Below are 17818 nucleotides of genomic sequence, written 5' to 3' on the forward strand. Positions count from 1 at the left end.
CTGCAGGGATTAACACTGACGTGGTAGAAAACAGGTTTGTCAGCCTTTCAAAGGCACACAGGAAAAGGAAGAAGATTAACAGATGCCCTTTTACCCAGATCTACTGAACCAAATGTTTTCAGCCAAATGGCTAACTCAATTTACACTAACTTGCAATATGCTTGTTTACCACATGTAGCAAGGCCTGTAGATCTGTGCATCAGATACATGTCAGAAGCCTGGTTTGGACTAAGAACACCCTACTCACTGAATTATTTAATCCAGGAATATCCTGCTCGATTAGTCTTTATCCCAGGGTCTTCCATGCATCCTCTTTATCAATGTACAGTGGTACCTCGGTTTATGAACACAATTGGTTCCGGAAGTCTGTTCATAAACTGAAGCGTTCAGAAACTGAAGCGAACTTTCCCATTGAAAGTAATGGAAAGTGGATTAATCCATTCCAGACGGTCCGCGGAGTAACTGTTCATAAACTGAAGCGAACTTTTCCATTGAAAGTAATGGAAAGTGGATTAATCCTTTCCAGACGGGTCCGCGAAGTACTTAAACTGAAGCGTTCATAAACTGAAACATGGGTGTAATTGGTTCCGGAAGTCTGTTCATAAACTGAAGCGTTCATAAACTGAAGCGAACTTTCCCATTAAAAGTAATGGAAAGCGTTCCAGATGGGTCCGCGGCGTTCATAAACCGAAAATTCATAAACCGAGGTGTTCATAAACCGAGGTTCCACTGTACAGACCCCTACACAGCCCTACTAGAAAAACTAACCAGTAAGCTGAAACTGACACGGGGACAAACGGAGGAAGACACCTTCACCCCAATATGGTTCCCCTTCATCACCTACACAGCCCCACAAGACAACGACAAAAACCCACCATCAATATGGCTAACCTAACCAAAACACACACACACCCCACTCACACAAGAAACCAAAGACCACCACAGCCAAACACACATGAACTAGCGCATCCTACGCCAACCCCCGACCTCTCTCACCAACAAAGGAGCACAAGCGAACAACAGAGAACCTGCACATACAACGCTGACACTGAACCCCCACACATACCAAGAAAAAAGAGAAACGTCGACAACCCACCTCCCCAGCCCACCCACCTCTCCCCCCCCTTTTTCTTCCTAATGTCTCAACAATCAAGACTAATGTGTAAAAACAATACATGGGAAAAATATGAGACATTGTACTACCCTTGTAAACCAATAAAATCTTTAATAAAAAAAATAAAAATACGGTGCTTTTTCTACAGCTCTGCTGTTGGGTTTCATGCTCGAAAATGAGCCTGTTCCCTGGGGGAGACACTGCTCACGCCCATCTCTCTTGCCAGGATGTGAGTCTGCACTTTGTGCTGTGGGGCTGCCTGCACGTTTACCAGAGGATGATTGACAAGGCCGAAGACGTGTGCCTCTTCCTGACGCAGCCCGGAGAGATGGTGGGCCAGCTGGCCGTGCTCACGGGGGAGCCGCTTATCTTCACCATCAAGGCCAACCGCGACTGCACTTTCCTCAAGATCTCCAAGTCTGACTTTTATGAGTGAGTGGCATGTGAACGGCTCTCATGGAATTCTGCTCGGTATTGATCCAGAGCAGATCCCAGCGTATAGTTAGCAGCATAAAAAACTTAAGCACGTTGCAGGATTCCATAGGTAATGAATATTTCATCCAGCAGAGCTTTACTGCTACTGAAGGCAAATGAGCATCATGGTCACAAATCCAATACAATCAGAATGGGCACTGTCCATTAGAAAACCAGTTGCGGCAGACTTGACTTACAATACCTTATAATAAGACGAAACCTTAACACTAAGCATACTACGGTATATATATATATAACACCACACAAGAAGGGAAAGAGACAGAAAGAGAATGAGAAACCCAGGCTCCTTCTGGCCTCACTATTATAGTCAAATGAAAAAAAATTCCATGAGCTCTGGCCAGGTAGTGGATTAATTTTTAAAAGTTTTAAGTTGAGAATAATACAAATTCCCATAGCAATCCAGTTTTTAGAAATCCAGTACAAGGCCCTGTTTTGGTTTATTCTTCATCAGCTGGAATGACAAAGAGTCTTACATTAAAAATGTGTCTTAGAGTATTGTATTACATTCTGTCTTCTTTATATATGCACAATTATATACAGAAAATTCCAACAGACAGAGACTGTTTTAATGTAAGACTCTTTGTTATTCCAGCTGATGAAGAATAAACCAAAACAGGGCCTCGTCCTGGATTTCTAAAAACTGGATTGCTACTGGAATTTGTATTATTCTCAACTTAAAACTTTTAAAAATTAATCCACTACCTGGCCAGAGCTCTTGGATTTTTTTCATTTGATTTTCTCAATTCTCCAAGGACACCAATTTATTTAGTATCTCGCTATTATAGTCAGCCTGACCTTGACAGAAAAAGATAACAGAGCCAGTTTAAGCCAGCTGTTGTGAGCAGCAGCAAGACACATACACGTTCTCGCGGTGAAAATTGGAGTTTATTTTTCAGTAGCAGGAAAACAACTAAGCCACGGGTCTAGAGCTCCCTGCTCTCAAGGCTAATGGCTACTCTGATGATTACTCATCTGACTCTTCGGAGTTGTTCCTCCTCCCTTTAACCCCACGCGAGAACACCACCCTCTGCCGTCGCTGAAGTGACATCAACTTCCCCTTCTCTTGCAACCCACCCCTCCTGCGTTCCTGCACGCTGAGGGGCGTAGTAGCAGACTCGGATGAACTATCTTCCGATTCCTCTTGTGTCTCTCGGAGTTGAGCATTCTCCCCTGCCCAGTCCTCTTTACTTCTCATAACAAAACTCCCTTCTAGGTCTTGGGTGCCCTCCAAGTCAGACAGCTGTGAGTGCTCACTTGGCACTTGTGCCTAACAGCTGTACTCAGCTTCTCTGAAGGAATAACCCAAACATCGTGAACCTTCTGCTTGTTTCTTTCACACAGAGAAGTTTCCACAACCCTCTTGAATTAAGTAGAATAGGAACGATCTCTACACATCAGATCAGGCATAAGCAAACTCCAGATGTTTTGGGACTACAACTCCCATGATCCCTAGCTAACAGGACCAGTGGTCAGGGATGATGGGAGTTGCAGTCCCAAAACATCTGGAGGGCCGAGTTTGCCTATGCCTGCATCAGATCAATACTTTCACACCCAACTCCCCATCCCACCCACCTCTTTCCCCCCCCTTCCTCATAATGTCTCAACAAGTAAAATTGATGTATAAAAATGATGCATGAAAAAAATGAGACATTGCACTACCTTTGTAACCCAAGAAAATCTTTAATAAAAATATTTTTTTAAAAAAGAAGAGAAATCCAAACTGACAAACACACCTCCACCCACGCCTTGCCATGCGGTCCCTGTTTTTCTTCCACCTGCCCACCTGTCATTGCTCACTCCTGGACTCTTGATATTGTTTCTCAAGTCTTACCTAGTTACTTCCGCTCTCTTCGCCTTTGCCATCCTTTCTCCTCTGCCATGTGATGCAGGGAGGGTCAGGTGGGCAGAATGAAAAGCCCAGATTCCATTCATTTCTTCATTCTGTTAATGTGGCTACAGTCCGGGGGCAGGGGGAGGAGAGGGGCTTTCCTATCCTCCATTCCTTTCTTGAGTAGCATAGCAGCCGCTGGAAATCTTTCCCTTTTTCAGCGTGCTGGCTAATCTCTTTGAAAACAAAAGGATTGGCTGGGACGGTTGAAACTGGTACTACGACAGTCCCCATCTTTTTATTTTAATATTTATTATTCATTTTCTTTATTTAGGGCAATGGATTAAACTGGTTATTATTATTATTTTTAATTCAAATGGTGTGTGGCAAAACTCAAACGTACAGTAAACCATCTGCATAAGCCAGTAAAAGCCACACCAGTTAATTAAAAATCAATAAATAGACCAGATGATCATGAAGTACAAAAGGTAAAAAATGAGCACAATGTCATAAAGTTCAAAAGGGGGGATTTATAACTTACTTTAGAGACCACTGCAAAGAGTTAAAATTGTTAGCGAGGTTGTAATAACTCTTGTAATGTAACGAGAATTATGGACCCAATGGAAATATAAAAATTTGGATCATTGTAAAGGATGCAGGAGAAAAGGATTAACAATGAGACCTGCAGAAGGGAAAGAGGGAAGTCCAGAGATTCGTGGGAATCTTCTTGTGGTAGGATTGGAATTTTGAACATGTAAAATCAAATAAAAGAATTTTGAGGGGGAAAAATAAAGTTCAAAAGGGCAGATCAAAGCGTGCGTCCATAAAATCATGATCTTTAAGATGATAAAAGTTCAAAAGGACAGATCTTAAAGCATGATCGTAAAATTATTATCCTTACCATTGTAATTAAGATCTTTAAATTCAAAAGGGCAGGGCCCACGCAGCTCCCCGTGTTTGGGGGGGGGGCTGTTCTGCCGTTAGTAGTAACTCGGTGCTGGTGTGTGAATTGGCCCTTGCCCTGAGCCCAGGCACATTTCCAGCTAGCCTTGCATGGTGAGCTCTGGCTGGCCTTTCCTGGTCAGAGGTTCTTCCTGGGGCTGGCCCTGGAAATGCTGGGCTGGGCTGCGGGGGGAACCAAACTGGGGCAACTGCCTCTGCCGCTAACCTGCCATTCTTGCCCCCCCCTTCCAGGATTATGCGGGAACAGCCTAGTGTGGTCCTGAGTGTGGCTCACACTGTAGCAGCTCGCATGTCTCCCTTTGTGCGCCAGATGGACTTTGCTATTGACTGGATGGCTGTGGAGGCTGGCCGGGCGCTTTACAGGTAAGGGGCAAGCACTGTGACCACCCATGCCCACCCTGTGCCCAGAAAAAAAAAACCCCATTTCTCCTTGGCACAGGGCTCTGTACTTATCCTCCCCACGGGGCAGTTTCTGGTCCTTTCCTGCTGCTTCAGTGTGGGGAGTGGGGCTGAAGGAGGACCCTCTTGCTAGGAAGCCCCAGTGGACCTCCTCCCCCTCCACACTCCCCATGTCACCATGCTCCCATCCAAACCTCTTTCCAAACCTCTCTCCAAACGGCCTCGGCCCAGTATACCTGAAGGAGCGCCTCCACCCCCATTGCTCAGTCTGAGGTCCAGCTTCGAGGGCCTTCTGGCGGTTCCCTCCTGCGAGAAGTAAGGTTACAGGGAACCAGGCAGAGGTCTTTTCTCGGTGGCGGCGCCTGCCCTGTGGAATGCCCTCCCATCAGATGTCAAGGAAATAAACAACTTTCTGACTTTTAGAAGACATTTGAAGGCAGCCCTGTTTAGGGAAGTTTTTAATGTTTGATGTTTCACCACATTACTCTTAGAATTTTGAAGTGTCAGGCATAGCTCTAGTGGCTTTAGCCCAAACGTAGCAGAGTTTTCCTGCACAGCGCAGAAGCTAGTTGAGGTGGAAATGACTAGTCGGTTAGACGCAGAATTGCTATTTACAGGATTTATCAAAAGGAAATAAAACCAGCAGAGTTTCTGCATACAAAGCAAAGCAAAATAAATCCTCTCTGTCTCTCTCTCTAACCATACGCAGCACTCCTACTCCTAACACCCAACAAGAAACAACTGTGCTAGCATTCCTAGGTAACAGAGTTCAGTGCTGGTCATTAACCAATCAGAGAGTAGTTTCCAGGCCAGGCAGACCTTGGCTTTCTGCCAAGAGTAAATTGACACTGCCTTGAGTTAATTGTGTGAAGCAAGAATCTGTAAGTTTCCCATGAGAACCAATTATCAGAAACTGAACAATTACAGCATTATTATTATTATTATTATTATTATTATTATTATTATTATTATGTTGGGAATTTCCCAGAGTGGCTGAAGAAACCCAGCCAGATAAAAAAATCATTATTATTAATTATTATATCTCTCTTTGGTGATGGCCTCTGCTCTCCCCTAAAGCCAGCCGTTGAAAGAGATGCCCAGCAGAGAGGGGGAGGGCAATTTGGCCAGGGTTTCCTCCTCTTTCCGTTTTCCCCAGGCAGGGCGACAAGTCTGACTGCACCTACATTGTGCTGAACGGCCGGCTGCGCTCAGTCATCCAGAAGGGCAACGGCAAGAAGGAGCTGGTTGGGGAATATGGCCGTGGAGACCTCATTGGAGTGGTGAGTTTCTATTAAGAGGAGGGTTGCAGAAGAGGGTCTTGGAGAGGAATGCTGGGCAGCTTGCCTGCTCTGTGTGTCTGGCTAAGTCCCCTCCAACTCTGCAATTCTAAGTCATTGAATAGATGCTTCTGCTCCCGGATACAGTCCCTCCCTCCCTCCCTCTCCCTCTTTCCCCCTCTCCTCCAACTTCCCCCACCAAAGACACTGGTAACTTCTAGGGTTTACAAGCCATAACTGAGACCAAACTGTGCTCACTTGCTCCTTCCTCCTTGCAAAGTATCTCAAATCCGTTTATTGTGAGGACCATGCCTGTACACAAATATCAACACAACAATAATTAAAAATATTAAAATTCATTGCATACTATCCCAACAAAACCTTCATCCCACAAAACAGGAAGAGAAGGAAAACAAGCAACGAGTTAAACAGACGATGAAGGGGTCTTTACATTGTCATCCATAAATCTTTCCCTGGCTTTCATGGCCTTCGTCACAAAAACCGCTACCGCATGGGTAATACGTGGGTTTGCATCAACTGACAAAAATGTTACTCGATCTTTAGGATTGATTATAGAGTTGGGGTATAATTTGCAGCATTGCGTCTCTAAAGCCCGAGTAAATGGGGCAATAGAGGAGGTAATGTATAAGATCCTCTTTAATTTTCATAAGGCAAGGGCATAAACGATGTTCTACTGGTTTTTTTTTTTGTGAATCTACCGGTCAGATATGCAGTTGGCAATGTTTCCCTTGCAAAGTATTGTGGTTTGATTGGGCAAATAGTGAGCAGAAAATACAAGTTCAAGGTGGGAGGTTGTCCCAGGATGAACGGCTCAGGGGGACAGACTGGAAAACAGAGTGATTCTACAAGGAGGGTTGGAGAGACTCCATTGACTGCCAACGGAGAATTTCACAGCACCACCAAACTCCACTCTCTTTCAGCGTGATCTGATGGTGTCTGAAAAAAAGACCTCTGTTCCGGCAGAGCATTGGGACTTGCAGCAAATGTTAGATTCCTTACAAAGGCAGATCCTCCTCTGAGCAGACCCATGTGGTTGGTGAACTATCTGCGGCAACCTGCTCAGAGGAGGTCCTGCCTATTTTCCTGGTAATTGGAACGAAGAGACCTACCCACCCAATTTGGTCCCAAGGGTTGTTCTTGGGAGAGAGGGTACAGTGGCCCCTTTCTTCCCTTAAGCTGGACTTACAAGCCACTATATCAGACTCTAGCTCTAGCCTAGTCTTGGACACTGAGCATCTCTGCTTTTGCCCAGTCATGGCTCCTCCTAGATATCTGTCCTTCTGTGCCTGGAACCTAAATCATTAATGCCAACATATTATTTGTCTGGCACAGCTCTGACATCTGAGGAGCTCATCCATTTCATGCTAGGAATCTTACCTTCCAAGTTCCGGACTGCAGAATCCGGGACCAGCAGCCATTTGACACCGGAAGTTGCGTCGATGTAACTTCCGGTGTCACTTTGCCCTTCTATGGGCACCAAAAATGGCCGCCGCCGGCTTCGAAAGTCGCTTGTACGCATGTCAGGAAGTGGGCCGGCGCAACTTCCGGTGTCGCCCCGCCCATCTATGGGCCAAAAAAATGGCCGCCGCCAACACCGGAAGTCACGTCTATGCACTTCCGGACATGCGTAGATGCGACTTTTGAAGCTGGCGTCGGCCATTTTTGGTGCCCATAGAAGGGCAAATCGGAAAGAAAAAAAAATGGCCACCAGCAGGAGGAAATAATGGAGAAAAACGGGAGACGAAGTGATACGGGGGACCACCGGGGAAAGGTAAGTAAAAAAGGGGTTTTCCCAGGGAAAATGGGAGACTTGGCAGCTATGCTAGGAATCCTGTTTAATGTGACCCCCCCTTTCAGGTCGAAGCCCTGACTCGCCAAGTCCGGGCCACCACTGTGCACGCTGTAAGGGACACAGAGCTGGCCAAGCTCCCAGAAGGGACCCTCAACAACATCAAGCGACGGTATCCTCAGGTGGGTGGCGAGGAATTCTGTACTTAAGAAGTACCAGGTTCTGCCTTCAAAGTAAGTTCTGCAAGCCGGTTCACAAGCAGGTCCTGAACTCTCATACTTTAATTGTGCAACTGGTTTTAGGATTTTATTTCAGCATCATTTGTAATATGAAACTCCTGTCATAATAAACATATGAGATAAGTGAGTGGGACAGAAGATGTGCCCAGGCAGAGTGGCTTTATAAACACTTGAAGTAAAGAGAGCAGTGGTAAAAAGCACAAGAGAGCAAAGCTTGGGGCCATAACAAAGCACTTTTCTAACATCTACCACACCATTGTAAGCAGTTACTGCCCAAAATAAAGAGTCTCGGCTTTCCTGGCGATTATAAAACAAATTAGCAATTTCTTTTTCTGCCCGCAAACTCTATGGACAGTTTTTAATTGGGTGCAGGGCCCTCTGCTTGTTTCAAAATGAACTTAATCCCAAGTTTGTTGAATATGCCCAGAGATGTTGCTGAGACCCACACATCTGAATGATGAAGGCAGGCAAATCCTCATATTGCAGTTTCTCCTGGACTGCCGTGAGCTTGCTGTGCCATGTAGCAGAAAGACCCTCTGAAACACACACAAATTGCATCGCCTTGGTGAGTGAGAGCAGCAACAGAGTCTCCTTCTTTGGAGGTCTTTAAGCAGAGGCTTGACAGCCATCTGTCAGGAATGCTTTGATGGTGTTTCCTGCTTGGCAGGGGGTTGGACTGGATGGCCCTTGTGGTCTCTTCCAACTCTATGATTCTATGATTCTATGAACAAGAAGATGCTACTTCACACTTAACATGATGCCTCCTACAAATATTATTCTGTTATCAGGCTAGAGACTATTGCCCCATAAATGGTAGCTGGAGAGAATGCTACCAAGGGGTACACTTTAGAATTGCTCTTTGGTGCCTGAGTGAAGCTGTAGCCAGGAGTGATGACATTCAGGGAGCAATTTTTTAAAATGTGTGCAGGAAGATGTTGCGGGTGGTGCTGTGGTCTAAACCACTGGGCCTCTTGGGCTTGCCGATCTGAAGGTTGGCAGTTCGAATCCCCGCGACGGGGTGAGCTCCCGTTGCTCTGTCCCAGCTCCTGCCAACCTAGCAGTTTGAAAGCATTCCAGTGCAAGTAGATAAATAGGTACCACTGCAGCGGGAAGGTAAATGGTGTTTCCATGTGCTCTGGTTTCCGTCACGGTGTTCCGTTGCGCCAGAAGCGGTTTAGTCATGCTGGCCACATGACCCGGAAAGCTTTCTGTGGACAAACGCTGGCTCCCTCAGCCTGAAAGCGAGATGAGCACCACACCCCATAGTTTTCTTTGACTGGACTCAACCGTCCAGGGGTCCTTTACCTTTACCTTTTTTTGTTTAGGGATGACCAGAGGAAGGGCTATCCTGTGAGCTTCAAGCAGGGAAGTGGCCCAGCCAGCCTCTGGCTCATAATATATCCAATATCTGGCTCAGAGCCCCACATGAGATGAATGTTTGTGTTGCTCAGGAGCTGGCAACAACAGCTCATCGGGCTTTCTGCTTAACCAGGCTTGCTGGTTTCTGTGTTTGCTTAACTTCCTCTGCCTTAAACAGGTTGTCACTCGCCTTATACACCTACTGAGCCAGAAGATCTTGGGGAACTTGCAGCAGCTGCGTGGCCCCTTCCCAGGTAGGAGTGTGTAGAGCGTCCCATTTTCATTCATAGAATGCCTGTGCCAGCCACGTGCTCACTGGGTCTCGCCCTCTAGGTTCTGGACTGGGCATGACCTCCAGCTCAGAGTTGACCAATCCAGCCAGCAACCTCTCGACAGTGGCCGTCCTCCCGGTATGTGACGATGTGCCCATGGCAGCTTTCACCTTGGAACTCAAGCACGCCCTGAACGCCATTGGTGAGCCCAACACAGCTCTCTCTCGCTCTCTCTCTGTGTGTGTGTCTCCCATTCCTTGGCCCTGGCTCCACCACTCATGACCACTTTTTCTTCTGGCTTTTTCAGGCCCAACCTTGCTTCTCACCAGTGACATCATCCGGGCTCGTCTTGGGGCCTCCGCCCTGGACAGGTAAGTTCTCTGTGTGCCCCAGCACAGAGTCTGAAGGCAGAAATGTCGTGATGGCCATATTCTTCCAGGGGTTTAGAGGTTTTATTAAATTTCCTGTTTGACAATTTCAAATACTTATTTTACTTCCTTAAGATATCAATAGGGTTGCCAGACTCAATAGAGGACAGGACTTCTGTGCCTTTAATTGCCCTGCTCTCTTTTGAGTCTGGAAACCTTAAAGAGAAACCAGCAGACACTTTGCTTGGAAATTAAACAAAGGGTCTGCTGGTTTCTCTTTAAGGTTTCCAGACTCAAAAGAGAGCAGGGCAATTAAAGGCACAGAAGTCCTGTCCTCTATTGAGTCTGGCAACCCTAGATATCAATGACTTCCCTTCTTTTCTTTCCACAGTTTATTTTGCATATTACAAATCCCTTCGTATTTTACAAAAACTATACCATTCAGTATTCCATTATTGAATCCATCAAAACTTGTTTACACTGTTGAATTCATCTTAATGCTGCCAGCGTTTTCAGCTGTACACAATTATTTCCAATATATTCGGTTTCCTAGAGGCTCAGCAGGGTGGGCACTTTGCAGGGTCAAGAGGGGATAGGAAGGAGAGAGGCAAAAGGTTGACTTCCCTAAATTTACTCTCCCACCCCAGTTCCCCACCTTGAGTACCACCTAGTGAGAACATGAACAGCTGTTCTTTTCTCCCCCAATGATAATTAAATATTTTTTTCTTTCGGTTGAAACAGAATTCAAGCTTTCACGGTTAGAGAAGTCTTGTTTGTACAAGTCTGAAAACTTGGCCTTTTATTTTTAATATCGTTGTTGTAACTTTAATAATAATAATAATAATCATAATTTATTATTTATACCCTGCCCATCTGGCTGGATTTCCCCAGCCACTCTGGGCGGCTTCCAACAGAAAAATAAAACACAGTAATCTATTAAACATTAAAAGCCTCCCTGAACAGGGCTACCTTCAGATGTCTTCTAAAAGTCTGGTAGTTGTTTTCCTCTTTGACATCTGTTGGGAGGGCGTTCCACAGGGCAGGCGCCACCACCGAGAAGGCCCTCTGCCTAGTTCCCTGCAACTTGGCTTCTCGCAATGAGGGAACCGCCAGAAGGCCCTCGGTACTGGATCTCAGTGTCCGGGCAGAATGATGGAGGTGGAGACGCTCCTTCAGATGCTCCTTTTAAAATGCGTAGTTGGGTATTGCTTGTTAACCACCTTGGTAGGATTCACATATAAAAAATAAAAATGGCAGTAAATAAAAATAAATTTCCCATGTCCCCAAACACCCTCCCAGCATCCATGAATACCGCCTGTCTGGCTGGCTGGCCCAGCAAGAGGACATCCATCGCATTGTGCTTTACCAGACCGACTGCACCCTGACCCCCTGGACTGTCCGCTGCATCCGTCAGGCCGACTGCATCCTCATTGTGGGTCTGGGGGACCAGGAGCCCTCCCTGGGCGAGGTGAGCAGGGCATGGGAAACAAGGCGCTCTCTGCTGGGATCGGAGGCCCCGGAGGGAGGGATGAGGGATGAGGACCTGCCTGCCATGTCCTTCCTCTCTCTCTCTGCTTTTCCCCAGCTGGAGCAGATGCTGGAGAGTACGGCCGTCCGCGCCTTGAAGCAGCTCATCCTCTTGCACCGGGAGGACGGCCCCAGCCCTGCCCGCACCGTGGAGTGGCTCAACATGCGCAGCTGGTGCTCGGGGCACCTGCACATCAAATGCCCGCGCCGGGTCTTTTCCAGACGCAGCCCGAACAAGCTGGTACCAGCCAATTCTACTTTCCCATGTGTGCCCCCCACCCAAAAGCCTGTCCCTTCATCCCACTGCTCTCCTTGGCAAGGCTTAGTTGACCATTCGAAGGAGGACGCTACTGCCCCCACCGAGGCTCCCCTGAACCCATTTTGTTTGAGCCTGGCATCCTAGATCTCCATGTTTTCTTCCTCACTAGAACCCCACTCGCCTTTGCACAGTGTTTCCCTTTACTCCAAGCCTCCCTCCCTCCCACAGCTACCCCCTCCCCTGCTTATTTATTTGTCTGTTGTCGCATTTGTACCCTGCCTTCTTCCCTCCAAGGAGTCAAGGTGGCCTATGTGGTTCTGCCCTTTAATCCCTGTGACATCCCCGTTGTTGGGTTGCGAGAGGCGGTGACCGTCCCAAGGCCACCCGGTGACGACATCGGATTTAGGATGCTGCAGGCTTTTCCACCGCACCGGGTGCTGAGCTAAAGGGGCACAAAACTGAGAGGAGCCATAATTGAGATTATTTTATTTATTTTATTTTATTGTTGGATTTATATACCGCCCTATATCCGGAGGTCTCAGGGTGGTTCACAGAAAAGATCACAATATATAAAATAAAAATAGAAACAATAACTCAATAAACATTCCCTTAAAAGAGCCGCATTTTAAAAGAGTGTAGAATCACTCTACACCAAAGGCCAGGTTAAAAAGGAACATTTTTGCCTGGTGCCTAAAGGTGTATAATGAAGGCGCCAGACAAACTTCCCTGGGGAGAGCATTCCACAGACGGGGAGCCACTGCAGAGAAGGCCCTGTTCTCGTGTTGCCACCCTCCGGACCTCTCAAGGAAGAGGCACATGAAGGAGGGCCTCAGAAGATGATCTCAGGGTCCAGGTAGGTCCTGAGGCATTTAAGGCTTATAGGTCAAAACCAGCACTTTGAATTGGGCCCGGAAACTAATCAGTGCAGTCGGACCAAGATCAGTATAAGATGCTCAAACCGTCTTGCTCCGGTGAGCAACCTGGCTGCTGAATTCTGCACTAGCTGAAGTTTCCGAACCGTTTTCAGAGGCAGCCATACGTATAATGCATTTGGGTGTGGGTGGGTGTGCCAAATTTTGTGCTTGCTAAAAGATTAACAAAGTCCACCCCTGCCATCGAGCTTCATGGCCAAGTGCGGATTTGAACCCTCGTCTCCTAGGCTGACGCTCTAACCATTGCACTACCCTGCCTCTCAGCTCCTTAAATGGGAAAGTGTGCTTTGTTGTTTGGGCTCTACTGATAGGTGAGTGGACCTCCTTCCCCACCTATAGGGTGCCTACTTTGAGTGCCCTTCTCTGGATGGGAAAAGTTGATGCCTTGAAGCAGGCAAACTCTCGAGGACTCCCCTTCACGGTCTCCTGCTTCTATGGAGGCTGGTGGAAGTAGCTCCCTTCTCCTCTTTTTCTGCTTCCCCCGCCACAGAGAGAGATGTATGAGAAGGTCTTTGAGAAGAACGCCGATCGCCACAGCGACTTCTCCCGCCTGGCGCGAGTCCTCACGGGCAACACCATCGCTTTAGTGCTGGGCGGCGGCGGAGCCAGGTAATTGGCCCTCAAGCACTCGGGGAAGGTCCGGAGGTAAAAGGCAAAAAAATTATACAATTTGAGGAGTAGCGAGGATATTTTGGGAAATGATACATGATGAGATTTTTTTTAAAAAAAAGTTTAAAATGAGTTTATCAAAATCTTTTTTTAATTCAGTTTTACACTAAACATGTAAATTCAAACATTAGACACCATCATCAGCATTTAGGATTCCCTAATCCTTTGACGCGGGTGGCGCTGTGGGTTAAACCACAGAGCCTAGGGCTTACCGATCAGAAGGTCGGTGGTTCGAATCCCCGCAACGGGGTGAGCTCCTGTTGCTCGGTCCCAGCTCCTGCCCACCTAGCAGTTTGAAAGCACGTCAAAAGTGCAAGTAGATAAATAGGTACCACTCCGGCGGGAAGGTAAATGGCTTTTCCATGTGCTGCTCTGGTTTCGCCAGAAGTGGCTTACTCATGCTGGCCACATGACCCGGAAAAACTGTCTGCGGACAAACGTTGGCTCCCTCGGCCAGTAAAGCGAGATGAGTGCTGCAACCCCAGTCGTTTGCGACTGGACTTAACTGTAAGGGGTCCTTTACCTTTACCTTTTTAATCCTTTGACTCCCCTCCACCCTTCCACGGTTTCCATTTTCAATCTTTCTCAACTGCCTCACATATTTTCTCTATTTTTTTCTGAAATAATCCATTTTTACCTTAGTTTTTAGTACATTACAAGCGTTATTCAAATCCTGCCAAAGTTTTTAGTTGTTTGCAGTGTTCTCTTAAGTACATTGTAAATTTTTCCCATTCCTTATTAAAGTTCCTCTCTTACTGGTTTCTGATTTTCCCGGTCATTTTCGCCATTTCGGCATAGTCCATCATCTTCATCAACCATTCATCTCTGGTCAGGATAAGTTCCCACCAAAGAAGGATGGATAAGTAAGATAGTGGACTGTGCAGAACTGGCAAAATGAACAGCAAAATTAAGACAGCCTAATGATGAATGTTTTATGGAAGAATGGATACCCTTTTTGGGACTCCTTGAAGAAATATGATCACATGATGAACTTGCGAGCAGGATTTTAACTATGAGCAACTGAAGTGATTAGATCAGGCATCGGCAAGGTTATCCAGCCATGGTCCGGATCATTCCCAGGAACATTGTCTGTGGGCCAGACGGGTGCAGCGCAACGCCGGAAATTGCATCTGTGCATGTCCGCAGCGCCGGAAATCACTTCTGCGGCTGCGCTGACACTGGAAATCGCTCCTGTGCAGAAGCGATTTTCTGCGTCTGGGCATGCGCAGACGCGATTTTCTGCGCAGGTGCCATTTCCAGCGCCGCTCAGCGAGTCTCCATGCCGTGCTGCGCTGGTTCAGCACAGCGCTTGGTTCACAGGCAGCCTGTGGGCTGGATAAATGGCCTTCATGGGCCGCATCCGGCCCAGGGGCCGGAGGTTTCCGACCTCTGAATTAGATTATAATTTTATGGTTCTGATTTAATAGCAGATAGGGTGCAGCAGAAGGGGAGAAAAACAACTCCATGGAAAATGGGGGTGGGACGTCGATAAAAATAAGAGAAAATTGGAAAATGTGTTTTGATTGTATAAGTTTAAAATATTGAAACTTAATAAAATATAATTGGGGCGGGGCGAAAGGGGAAGGTCCGGAGGGTGCCCGAATGCAGCTTGCCTGGGTCCTGGGAAGGAGGGCACCCATGCTGGGCAGCTATTCACCCGCCCACCCCTGCCCCAAAGAGGAGCCTAGCTCTTTCCCCGCTAAGCCTCTGGAGCCCACCCTTCTTCCACTCATGAACTGGGAGGTGGAATGCCTTTGAGCAGCATGGCGGACCTTCCTTTGACCGTTCCTCGCCTCTGGAAGAAGAGGAGAGTCGTCCTGGTTCCCTTGGCGTAGGGAGGAGCGAAGGAGGGGCCCAGACACTCTTGGAACAGCCCAGGGCTCTAGGGCTGGAACATCGCGGCTGCCCTCGGTCTTTGCGCTCTGGAGGCAGGCCTGCTTCAGGTGTGGCTCTTCCCTTCGCTGCAGGGGCTGTTCTCACATTGGTGTGATCAAGGCTATGGAGGAAGCCGGTCTCCCGATTGACCTGATTGGCGGCACCTCGATCGGCTCCTTCATCGGCGCCTTGTATGCGGAGGAGAGGAGCGCTGTGCGTACGAAGCAGCGAGCCAGGGAGTGGGCCAAAGTGAGCAAGTATTGGAAGCGGCAGGGTTTGGAATGGGAGGGGAAACTCCAGCTGATTTGAGCCTGCCGAATTTCGGGAAACATAAGGACCTAGGAGGCTGCCCCGACCAGTATTGCCTACACTGCCTGGCTGTGGCTCGCCAAGGTTTCAGATGGGTGGCATTCCCAGTCCAAACCAAAGATCCCAGAGATTGGACCTAGGACCTTCTGCATGCAAGCAGATGCCCTTCCGCGGAGCTACGGCACTCCCCCAAGCTGAGAGAGGCATTCCAGTGTGCCTTGCTCTGTCCCAGCTCCTGCCAACCTAGCAGTGCCTTGCGGAAGTTTCCACTTGGAGTCCTGCATGCTGGGTACATCCGTTTCTCTCTTGCATCCCTGGTTCTTAACTGAGGGCTCCTAGGTAGAGCTGGGGCAGAGCAACGGGAGCTCACCCCATCGCGGGGATTCGAACAGCCAACCTTCTGATCAGCAAGCCCAAGAAGCTCAGTGGTTTAGATCACAGAGCCACTCGCATCTCCCAGTTCGAAAGCACAGTGCAAGTAGATAAATAGGTACCACTGCAGCGGGAAGGTAAACAGTGTTTCTGTGCATGCTGGCACTCATCAGAGTGTCCCGTTGCACCAGAAGCGGTTTAGTCATACTGGCCACGACCTGGAAAGCTGTCTGTGGATAAACGCTGGCTCCTTCGGCCTGAAAGCAAGATGAGCATCGCAACCCCATAGTTGCCTTTGACTGGACTTAACCGTCCAGGGATCCTTTACCTTTTTTGGCCCTAGAAGGCAGTAGAGCCGGGCAATATTGCAACGCATCATCTGAAACAGGTTCGAAGTTCAGATCGCAATGCCTGCTTCAGACTTTTTGAACTGGCAATACATTGTGGCTCCCCGGCACTGGGAGGCCGGGGTGAAAGGCACTGTGCTGGTGGCGGCCAGGGAGCTGCAATGTATTGGCAGCTTAAATTGCCTGATTGCCTGTCTGCCTGAGAGGGAGGGAGGGAGGAAGTGGACAGACAATCTCCTTCCCTTCCTCCAGGTTGTTCCCTCACTCCTCAGCCAAGCCACTTTTTCAGCGTTATTTCAGACCTCGTGATCTGTTGCTATATCGTGATGGTTAGCTAGGGATACCTCACGATGTTGAAAACCAAGTTTCGCCCAGCCTTTGTTGTTTTTATTTAGTCGTGTCCGACTCTTCGTGACCCCATGGACCAGAGCACGCCAGGCACTCCTGTCTTGCACTGCCTCCCGCAGTTTGGTCAGACTCATGTTGGTAGCTTTGAGAACACTGTCCAACCATCTCATCCTCTGTCGTCCCCTTCTCCTTGTGCCCTCCATCTTTCCCAACATCAGGGTCTTTTCCAGGGAGTCTTCTCTTCTCATGAGGTGGCCAAAATATTGGAGCCTCAGCTTCAGGATCTGCCCCTCAAGTGAGCACTCAGGGCTGATTTCCTTAAGAATGGATAGGTTTGATCTTCTTGCAGTCCATGGGACTCTCAAGAGTCTCCTCTCACCCAGCCTTAGAAGGTAGTAAATAAGGGGGGGGGCAACTGCATTATTGAAGGTTTACTGGAAGGACCGATTCAAAATTTTAAACAAGGTGGATAATAATAATAATAATAATAATAATAATAATAATAATAATAATAATAATAATTTATTATTTATACCCCGCCCATCTGGCCGGGTTCCCCCAGCCACTCTGGGCGGCTTCCAACAAAACAGAAATTCTAAAATACAGAAATCCATCAAACATTAAAATACAGAAATCCATCAAACATTAAAAGCTTCCCTAAACAGGGCTGCCTTGAGATGCCTTCTAAAGGTCTGGTAATTGTTGTTCTCTTTGACCTCTAGTGGGAGGGCATTCCACAGGGTGGGCGCCACTACCGAGAAGGCCCTCTGCCTGGTTCCCTGTAACTTGGCTTCTCGTAGTGAGGGAACCGCCAGAAGGCCCTCGGAGCTGGACCTCAGTGTCCGGGCAGAACGATGGGGGTGGAGACGCTCCTTCAGGTATACCGGACCGAGGCCGTTTCTCTCTCCCTCATGCTTTTTAATCTGTGTACGCAGCAACACTTTGTTATAAGCTATAAGAGGCAGTGAGGAATTAAGCCAATTGTTGCAGATTTGGTGAAGCTGAATCCCAGCCTCTTAAGATGCTTCCCCCCCACACACACACATTTCTGTCTAA

At 47.7% G+C, this 17818-nt stretch overlaps 1 protein-coding gene across 10 annotated transcripts in view; it reads left to right on the forward strand.

Moving 5' to 3' along the window:
• The window catches only part of PNPLA6 (patatin like domain 6, lysophospholipase), a 70235-nt gene that overhangs the window by 34114 nt on the left and 18303 nt on the right, over positions 1–17818 (forward strand). For all 10 annotated transcript variants that reach the window (XM_035140605.3, XM_088658794.1, XM_088658793.1 and 7 more), the window contains 11 exons: positions 1341–1546; positions 4632–4763; positions 5956–6079; positions 7955–8068; positions 9663–9738; positions 9818–9958; positions 10064–10127; positions 11424–11592; positions 11710–11892; positions 13333–13451; positions 15479–15635. In XM_035140605.3, the coding sequence (XP_034996496.3) occupies positions 1341–1546; positions 4632–4763; positions 5956–6079; positions 7955–8068; positions 9663–9738; positions 9818–9958; positions 10064–10127; positions 11424–11592; positions 11710–11892; positions 13333–13451; positions 15479–15635 (1485 nt within the window). The remainder of the gene's footprint in view (positions 1–1340; positions 1547–4631; positions 4764–5955; positions 6080–7954; positions 8069–9662; positions 9739–9817; positions 9959–10063; positions 10128–11423; positions 11593–11709; positions 11893–13332; positions 13452–15478; positions 15636–17818) is intronic.

Source organism: Zootoca vivipara, chromosome 15, assembly GCF_965207765.1.
Source record: "Zootoca vivipara chromosome 15, rZooViv2.hap1.1, whole genome shotgun sequence".
Classification (NCBI taxonomy): Eukaryota; Metazoa; Chordata; class Lepidosauria; order Squamata; family Lacertidae; genus Zootoca; species Zootoca vivipara.